The sequence below is a fragment of the Neoarius graeffei genome, chromosome 5, assembly GCF_027579695.1.
Source record: "Neoarius graeffei isolate fNeoGra1 chromosome 5, fNeoGra1.pri, whole genome shotgun sequence".
NCBI classification, from domain to species: Eukaryota; Metazoa; Chordata; class Actinopteri; order Siluriformes; family Ariidae; genus Neoarius; species Neoarius graeffei.
In genome coordinates, this window is record NC_083573.1 from 101,457,559 (window position 1) to 101,467,558 (window position 10,000).

The 10,000-nt window shown below is 42.4% G+C and overlaps 1 protein-coding gene across 1 annotated transcript in view; it reads left to right on the forward strand.

Moving 5' to 3' along the window:
• Positions 1-10,000, forward strand: part of LOC132887194 (NACHT, LRR and PYD domains-containing protein 12-like) — a 101,837-nt gene that overhangs the window by 49,247 nt on the left and 42,590 nt on the right. The window contains exons 8-9 of the mRNA XM_060922665.1: positions 4,172-4,345; positions 4,494-4,670. Coding sequence (XP_060778648.1) covers positions 4,172-4,345; positions 4,494-4,670 — 351 coding nt within the window. The remainder of the gene's footprint in view (positions 1-4,171; positions 4,346-4,493; positions 4,671-10,000) is intronic.

The window sequence follows — 10,000 nt, forward strand, 5'->3', positions numbered from 1 at the left end:
AAAGGAGACACGGGAGGAAAGGGGTAAAAGCTGATTAACTATCTATCAAAAAAATTAAATTATAATGAATGAACAGTGCTAGCATAGTTGCGATGCTGATTTTGAGAGGATAAAAATCAGGTTGGAGAAGGTTATTTAGCTAACTATACATGTAAGGCAAAAAAAAAAAAGTGTGTTTCCGGTAACCCGACCGATCGAGAATTTCCGCGTCGAAATTGCCGACCGTAAAGTTTTTATTACAAATTTCCCTCGATATTTTAGTGTAAGTGGCGTTAGTTTGTCATAATTTTTTTGTTTCAACGCATTCAAGTTGTGAAAGAAACGATAAAAAGTAAAATGTTTTGCCACTTCTGTCAGCCCTCCTGGCTGTAATGCAAATTGCTTCCTCTTCAGTATACAAGTGCACTTCCATGGCAGGGAAAAACACTACATTTTGCCGCCTATGTAGTCCCCTATTTATACAAATAGGAGTCATTCAGGATTCAGCCATGTTTTTGCTCCGTGTTTTTGCTCGACCCAAGTTCTACAGTAGGCGAGGCGAGGCCGTCTGCTTTTAATGGAAGTAGCCTAGCCTAGGACGTTAAACCATATTTTCACGTTATTTCTTGATAAGGTGTTTTCACATTATCACATGAAAATATCATGAAATTACGTGATATGTTATTACATGATAAATATATTGTAAAAACGTGATAACTCTGTTAACAATATCTTTTCACGTAATTACTTGAGTCTAAGCCAATTTTTTTTTGAGTGTGGCAGCAATACGCTTCCGCAGATCATAACTCGAACTCTTGCGATATTTTTTTTATTCGTTTAAAGATTTAAAACACTTATTTTATTATGATGTGTGGTATAAAGGATTCTGTGCCAAAATACTATTTTGTAAGATGTTTACTTGTGTTAATTTTTTCGAACAAAATAAAACAAATTAAGAAAAAAAAATTTCCTACCTACCGACCTTATTTTAGTATTTCATGTTACCTGAAACACACTTTTTTTTTTTTTTTGGCCTAATGTTAGCTAGGTCTGACATTAGTTTTGTGTAAAGTCGGCCACAAAAGTTAATATTGATTCACCGTCTGTCAAGGAAAACATTGCTATTGGCTGAAGCTTATGATTCAAATATTGAGGATCTTAAACATGAGTTACATCAGACGAGGAGAGTACTAGACAGAAAAAAGGGGGAACAGGAGAGTCCTACCACTCTCATGGAGTTCACTGTTTTTGGACCCATACCAAGATGATGATGTTGGGTTTTTTTGAGTTGTTCAGGTTGTGTAAAATAGCGGTTGTCTTGCCTGTGAGCAGTGCATCCTGTGAACGAAGTTTTTCATCTCTCAGGCTCATAAAGACTTATTTGCGGTCGACTATGACAGAAAAGAGACTATCAAGTTTGGCTGTACTCAGCATTGAATCAAAGCGCACAAAAGCATTAGATCTTGATAAATTTGTGAAGCGTTTTGCTGAGCAACATGGAAATCGCCGCATTCAGCTGTTGTAGGCATGACAAGTTCATGTTCTGCTCACTGGTGAGCCTTTACAAAGCGTGAGAAAATAAAACTATAAAATGTGACACTGGTGTAAATGGTTTAAATCATGCTGAACTTGAAGCAGTGTTGTTGTTGTTGTTTTTTAGTGTCTGTTCTTTTGCATATACAGTATAAAACTGTCCAGAAACGGTATAGACCTCATCTGAGAATGTGTGTTCTTCGTGAACAATAAAGGCATGAGATTAAGTTTATCTGTATGAGTTTGTAAATGGCAGTCTGTGCCCTTTTGTAGTGTTTACATACTATTTGTCGTCAAACTGTGATTAAATTCAGTATATATACATGTCTGTAATACGTTGCCACCCCTCAAAAATTCCTGCCCCCCTCTTGCCACCCCATAAATATTTTTCTAGATCCGCCCCTGATTTCACATAGGTGATGTCTTTAAGAAAATTGACAGACAGGGATTGGCCAGGTGTGTCCTCTGGGGTAGGTCTGTTAGATAGCACAGGCAGTAATATATACCTTTTTGTAAATAGCCCACTGTGTTGTACACAGGGGTGAAAATTAACTTCACAAAATATCAAACTTTACCGGCCACTGACAAATAAATGGTACAATTTACCGGCCACTCAACAGTAACTTATTAAGACATGTTTATGGAAAGTTATTTTGTACTGTATTAAATTCAAGATGTCACTGGTTGCAATTTTTTTTGTAACGTAGACTATGAAATGTACTTTTGCGCGCGTGCCGTGTCCCCGTGCATCCTTCTCACCTTTTTCACCCCTGACCAGTTTGCATGCCTGTGTGTGTGTGTGTGTGTGTGTGTGTGTGTGTGTGTGTGTGTGTGTGTGTGTGTGTGTGTGTGTGAGAGAGAGAGAGTACTGTGTGTGTGTGAGAGAGAGAGAGGACTGTGTGTGTGTGTGAGAGAGAGATTACTGTGCGTGTGTGTGTGTGTGAGAGAGAGAGAGAAGACTGTGTGTGTGTGAGAGAGAGGACTGTGTGTGTGTGTGTGTGTGTGTGTGTGTGTGTGTGTGTGTGTGTGTGTGTGTGTGTGTGAGAGAGAGAGAGAGTACTGTGTGTGTGTTTGTGTGTGAGAGAGAGAGAGAGAGAGAGAGGACTGTGTGTGTGTGAGAGAGTACTGTGTGTGTGTGTGTGTGTGTGTGAGAGAGAGAGTACTGTGTGTGTGTTTGTGTGTGTGAGAGAGAGAGAGAGAGAGAGAGAGAGGACTGTGTGTGTGTGAGAGAGTACTGTGTGTGTGTGTGTGTGTGTGTGTGTGTGTGTGTGTGTGTGTGTGTGTGTGTGTGTGTGTGTGTGAGAGAGAGAGAGTACTGTGTGTGTGTTTGTGTGTGAGAGAGAGAGAGAGAGGACTGTGTGTGTGTGAGAGAGTACTGTGTGTGTGTGTGTGTGTGTGTGTGTGTGTGTGTGTGTGTGTGTGTGTGTGTGTGTGTGTGTGTGAGAGAGAGAGTACTGTGTGTGTTTGTGTGTGAGAGAGAGAGAGAGAGAGGACTGTGTGTGTGTGTGAGAGAGAGATTACTGTGCGTGTGTGTGAGAGAGAGAGAGAGTACTGTGTGTGTGTGTGTGTGAGAGAGAGAGTACTGTGTGTGTGTGTGTGTGTGTGAGAGAGAGAGAGAGAGAGAGAGAGGACTGTGTGTGTGTGAGAGAGAGGACTGTGTGTGTGTGTGTGTGTGTGAGAGAGAGAGAGAGAGAGAGAGAGAGAGAGAGAGAGAGGACTGTGTGTGTGTGAGAGAGAGAGAGAGAGAGAGAGAGAGAGGACTGTGTGTGTGTGTGTGTGTGTGTGTGTGTGTGTGTGTGTGTGTGTGTGTGTGTGTGTGAGAGAGAGAGAGAGAGAGAGAGAGAGAGAGAGAGAGAGAGAGAGAGAGAGGACTGTGTGTGTGTGTGAGAGAGAGAGAGAGAGAGAGAGAGAGGACTGTGTGTGTGTGTGAGAGAGAGAGAGGACTGTGTGTGTGTGTGTGAGAGAGAGAGAGAGAGAGGGAGAGAGAGTACTGTGTGTGTGTGTGTGTGTGTGTGTGTGTGTGTGTGTGTGTGTGTGTGTGTGTGTGAGAGAGAGAGGGAGAGAGAGTACTGTGTGTGTGTGTGTGTGTGAGAGAGAGAGAGAGAGAGAGGGAGAGTACTGTGTGTGTGTGTGTGTGTGTGTGTGTGTGTGTGTGTGTGTGTGTGTGTGTGTGTGTGTGTGTGTGTGTGTGTGTGAGAGAGGGAGAGAGAGTACTGTGTGTGTGTGTGTGTGTGTGTGTGTGTGTGTGTGTGTGAGAGAGAGGGAGAGAGAGTAGTGTGTGTGTGTGTGTGTGTGTGTGTGTGTGTGTGTGTGTGTGTGTGTGTGAGAGAGAGGGAGAGAGTGAGAGTACTGTGTGTGTGTTTAGTTTGTAGAAACTTGAACACAGGTCAGAGTGGAGTGTTTGTCGGCTGCTCGCTCTCACACGTGTGTGTTCTGTCCATGAGCTAATGGTGTGATGATAAATTGTAGCTGAGAGATTGTGGAGTGCAGAAAGACGTCGCTGCTCCTGTAAATGTGCTGATGTGGCGTCCTGTCCTCTGATTTCTGTGTGTGAGAGAAACACACTCACATTTCTGTTCCATGCTAAAGTTTAGCTGGATTATGGCTGTGTTTGTGTGTTTGAGATCAGTGTTCTGATATTTCATCATTTCTCTTCCAGTCTGTGTGAGTGTAATCTGACAGAGGAAAGCTGTAGAGTTCTGTCCTCAGTTCTCAGCTCAAACTCCTCCAGACTGAGAGAACTGGACCTGAGTCTCAATAACCTGCAGGATTCAGGAGTGAAGCTGCTCTCAGCTGGACTGGAGAATCCACACTGTACACTGGAGATACTGAGGTACACACACACACACACACACACACACACACACACACACACACACACACACACACACACACTAAGTGTACTGTATATAAAGATTGTGTGTGTTGTGTAGTAAAGCTGAGTGATTTATGCTGTAACTGTGAGATGTTTCTCTCTACAGGTTGTCTTACTGCAGGATTACAGGTGAAGGTTGTGCTGCTCTGGTTTCAGCTCTGAGGTCAAATCCCTCATCACACCTGAGAGAACTGAATCTGAACTGCAATAATCCAGGAGAATCAGGAGTGAAGCTGCTCTCTGATCTACTGAAGGATCCACACTGTACACTGGAGACACTACAGTGAGTTACTGACTGTCTCTATACACACACACACACACACACACACACACACACGTTTCATGTTCCATCTTCTCCACAGTGAACTCAATCACTGTTTCTCAAAGTGTGCTCCATGAGCGACCCCCCTGCTGCTCTGCAAGTTTATGTTGTAAAATATCACGTTTTATCAGTGTTTCTCAAATCGCCGATGTGACTCCTATTATTTGAATTTGTCTGACATTAAGCAAGCCAACAGTTTTGTGACACTGCCTATAGCTCCGTCAGTTTCGGTTACACTTTCATAATCAACGTCACCTCTGAATGTGGAGGGAATGTGGAATGCGGAGAAACTACGAGTTACCAAGTTGGACTCAGCATCAAACTGTCAAAAAGATAACGGCTCGGTCGCTGAAGAGCAGGTCAGTCTAAAGAAAAGCACAAGAAACGTCTGACACGAGCAAGGACAAAGTGCAAAGACATGATGATTCAGTGAGCACTGATATGGAGTCCCAGGATAGTTTGCTGCAGGAGCTCCCTCAGAGTAGTAGTGAAGCTCAACATGACCATGGAAAATCGAGTGCTAAAGCGAAAGGAAAATACCACAGCGACTACATCAAATTTGGATTTTTTTGGACTGGGAATGCGGAGGATCCGAAACCACATTGTGTTCTGTGCTACGAAACATTGGCCAACGAGGCAATGAAACCTGCTAAGCTCAAGCGGCACTTCAAAACTAAACACAAGGATTACGTCAACAAACCGACTGCATTTTTGAGAGAAAATGTGAAGAGCTTCAGCATCACACGAGAAAGGGAGCCTCACAGGTTTTTTTTGCCTGCGGAAAATGCGAAAGCTCCAGCAGCTTCATACAGGGTCTCCCTGCTGATCGCGAAAGCAGACCAACCTCATTCAATAGGCGAGACTTTAGTTCAGCCAGCTGCAAAGGTTGCAAAGCAGCTGGTGACACGTTTACGTCAAAGTCAGTTTTTCTCTCTGCAAATGGACGAATCCACTGATATTGAGAACGAGGCAAATCTCCTGTGTTTTGTAAGGTATATACAGTGCCTTGCAAAAGTATTCATACCCAGGGCTTGAAATTAACTTTTTTTCTTTGTGTCCCCCAGTGGTCCCGAATTCTGTGTTGTATTGTCCCGAATGGAAGCAATAGTGTCCCCATTTATTTCCTCTCTGAAATAACCAGTGGTTAATATTATCATATGAAGTTACTATTATATTTGTAACTATGCGATTTTGAACCCTTTATATCATTTTTACAATAAGTCACAAAACACAAGTGACACATGTCCTATACATCATCTACTTCAAAATTACAGTTATTGCATTTTCAGTTTATTAAACTTTGGCGATCTCACTGTATGAATAGATACCCGTTTATTTAAAGGGGCCAACTAGCTCATTCAGAAAATTTTTTAACTCACTACATCTGCAGTACACTTTAGTTGAAAATAAGACCCCTTTTATGTTCATTTCATCTACTTATACCTTGAATATCTGTTGGCATATATAAAGCCAACTTATTTTCACCATTACCGTTATCCATTTTTATGTAATATACCTGTTGCCCCATTCAGAGATGTTTTGAAAGCCATCAGCCATACACTCTAAAAAATAAAGGTGCTTCAGTGGTTCTTCAAATCTCTGGATGGTTCCATGGAGAGTCAAAACTCTGTGATGAACCATTACATTATGTGAAAGGTTCTTCACATTGGAAATGGTTCTTCAGAGCCTGGCATTCTCTTCCCATTTGCTGGTCAATGCACATAGGCTATGTTTACACAAATCTGTCTTCACTGCTCAAACAAATGGTTTAAATGGTTCTTTAAAGAACTGTTGCATGAACGGTTCTTTGAAGCCCTGAAAAAGGTTCTTCTATGGCATCGCCCTGAAGAACCGGTACTGGCCCCATTATTTTTTAGGGTGTACCATCAATAGATGAAATGCCCTTGAGCAAGGCACCTACCCCAACATTGCTACAGGGACTGTAACACTGTAAAAAACCGTAAAGTCACTTTGGATAAAAGTGTCATATCATATAAGTGCAAACAAAGCAATGTAATGCAAGTTTTTTTATTGTAACCTTTAGTCATAGAAATCATTTACATTATTTACAGTGCTTAATTTCATTTTCTTTGACCTAGATAAATTTCCCATTCATTTCTATGGAATTATTTGAAAAACTACACACATTTTCAAACATCTGCTGCTCTGGCATGCTTTCACCTAGAGACATGATTCAAACTTTAAAACGTAGAGAAACTTCTCCTCTGTGGATCTGGCATTCAACTTTTTGCTAGGTTCTATACTTTTGGCTCAGACCCAGCTCAAACACCATGTGGGTTCCTGGAGAAATTCCGTCTTTATAATGGGTGTCTATTGCGTTGAGCTCGTTAATTTAGAGTGTAGAGAGCTTGGAAAAATAGCTCAAACTTTCTCATTTAAACTGTGTTTTCAGCCCCAATTTTCACTCTACACACATAATTTTCTCAAAAGTAGTAGCCACACTTGTCCTGATTCACACAATGTGTCTACCTACACGATAGGACTTGCAGTTTTTGAATGAGAAGCCTGAAAGTGAGGAGAAGGCAGGCGCGCAGCCTCATAGACTGCTATTATAAACGTGGCTGCGCTTTGACTGTTAAATCAGAAAAGTCACTCGTTTTTAACTCGCTCTAGTGACCTCAATTTTTACACTACAGACAAAAAAAGTACATCAGTGTGTTCAGGAGAGCCTTGTGGCACTCAGTGTGAAATAAGTTTGTGAATATCTCCTTCCGTTTTCGTGTAAACTCCCGTTGTTTGGAGGGAGCGCTCTGACAGAAAGCTGCCCTTTTTGTGTGCCCCTCCCCCACCCGCACGCTGAGCAGAGAGAGACAAAAATACAGTCCAGCTCAGCTCCGGCAACTGTGACTGCTACGCGCACTGCATCACTCTCACGATTTCCCCCGGGGGAATTGTCGTCTCTACATCTATTTTTTTCCATTGTCCCGGGATTGTCCCAGATATGATAATTTTGTGTCCCGATGACATTTTTTATGGTCCCCGGGACGCACGGGCACAGATAGAGGGGGGGACGGGGGGGATTCGTCCCACCCAGATTTAAATTCACCTCGTTCGGTCCCCCCCACTTATAGGGAGGAAAAAACGTCTATGCTGTCTTTCTTTGCATAAGGCAAACCTCACGGAAAAATCAAAAGACTAATTACCATTCGGTTTATTGAGGTGCACAGCAGTGTATACATAGTTGCAACAACTCACATAAAACAAAACAAAGACTGATATTCGGTTGGTTGAGCTGCGCAGACTGCACAGGTTGTGAGCTCGAGCTTGGTTGCTATAGTAACCCACAACAAGTTTGACAGGCATATCGGGGTTGGTTTGCTGGCAGCTTTGTCCCCCCCAGTTTTTTGTCCCCCCCAGTTCAAAAAACGTATCTGCGCCCCTGCCGGGACGTCGGGACACCGTTAGTTTCGAGCGCTGTTCATACCCCTTGAACTTTTTCACATTTTTCCACCTTACAACCACGAACTTAAAAGTTTTTTATTGAGATTTTATGTGATAGACCAACACAGAGTAGCACATAATTGTGAAGTGAAACGAAAATGATAAATGGTCTTCAATTCTAAGGTCCCTTCACTGGCTTCCAGTAAGCTACAGAATTGACTTTAAAGCATTGCTGCTGGTGTACAAATCTCTAAATGGTACAGGGCCCAATTACCTCTCTGATATGTTGCAGCGGCCTAACCCAATCAGATCTACCAGATCGCAGCAGCAAAATTTACTGGTAAAACCTGTTGTTAAAACAAAGTGTGGTGAAGCAGCTTTTAGCTACTATGCAGTACAGCTATGGAACCAACTGCCAGAGGACATCAAAAATGCTCCTGCTGTTGGCAGCTTCAAATCTAGACTAAAGACCAAGCTGTTCTCAGATGCTTTCTGCTAACTGATAAATATCATCATCTTTACATGTTTTAAACTTTACTTAACTTTTATTCCATTTTATTCTGCTGTTTTGTTTTGGGTTTTTTTACTGAACTTTTACTTCATTTTATTATTTTATTTCTACTATTGTTTAATTCGGCGGCACGGTGGTGTAGTGGTTAGCGCTGTCGCCTCACAGCAAGAAGGTCCGGGTTCGAGCCCCGTGGCCGGCGAGGGCCTTTCTGTGTGGAGTTTGCATGTTCTCCCCGTGTCCACGTGGGTTTCCTCCGGGTGCTCCGGTTTCCCCCACAGTCCAAAGACATGCAGGTTAGGTGAACTGGTGACTCTAAATTGACCGTAGGTGTGAATGTGAGTGTGAATGGTTGTCTGTGTCTATGTGTCAGCCCTGTGATGACCTGGCGACTTGTCCAGGGTGTACCCCGCCTTTCGCCCGTAGTCAGCTGGGATAGGCTCCAGCTTGCCTGCGACCCTGTAGAACAGGATAAATCAGCTAGAGATAATGAGATGAGATTGTTTAATTCTTATTATTTTTTTATTTCTTCTTCCCCATTTATTTTCTGTAATTTTATTTTCTATTGTTTACTGTTTTGCTTTTACTTCTGTAAAGCACATTGAACTGCCACTGTGTATGAAATGCACTATATAAATAAACTTGCCTTGCCTTCAAAATTTTAAACAAATAAAAATCTGAAAAATGTGGTGTGCATTAGTATTCAGCCCCCTGTACTCTGATACCTCTAAATACAATCCAGTGCAATCAATTGCCTTCAGAAGTCATCTAATTAGTTAATAGAGTCCTACTGTGTGTAATTTACTCTCAGCATAAATACACTTGCTTAGCACATCTAGCCACTGGGATTTTTGCCCATTCCTCAAGGCAAAACTGCTCCAGCTCCTTCAAGTTAGATGGGTTGTGTTGGTGTACAGCGATCTTCAAGTTATGCCACAGATTCTCAATAGGATTGAGGTCTGGGCTTTGATTAGATCATTCCAAGACATTTAAATGTTTCCCTTTAAACTATTCCAGTGTAGCTTTAACAGTATGTTTAGGGTCATTGTCTTGCTGGAATGTGAACCTTCATCCCAGTCTCAAACCTCTGACTGACTCAAACAGGTTTTCCTCCAGAATTGCCCTGTATTTAGTGCCATCCATCTTTCCTTCAGTCCTGACCAGCTTTCCTGTCCCTGCAGATGAAAAACATCCCCACAGCATGATGCTGCCACCACCTTGCTTCACTGTCGGAATGTTGTTCTCAGGATGATGGGTTTGCGCCACACATGGCATTTCCCATGATGGCCACAAAGATCAGTTTTAGTCTCACTTGACCAGAGAATCTTCTTCCATGTGTTTGGGGAGTCTGCCACATGCTGTTGGGCAAACTCCAAATGGG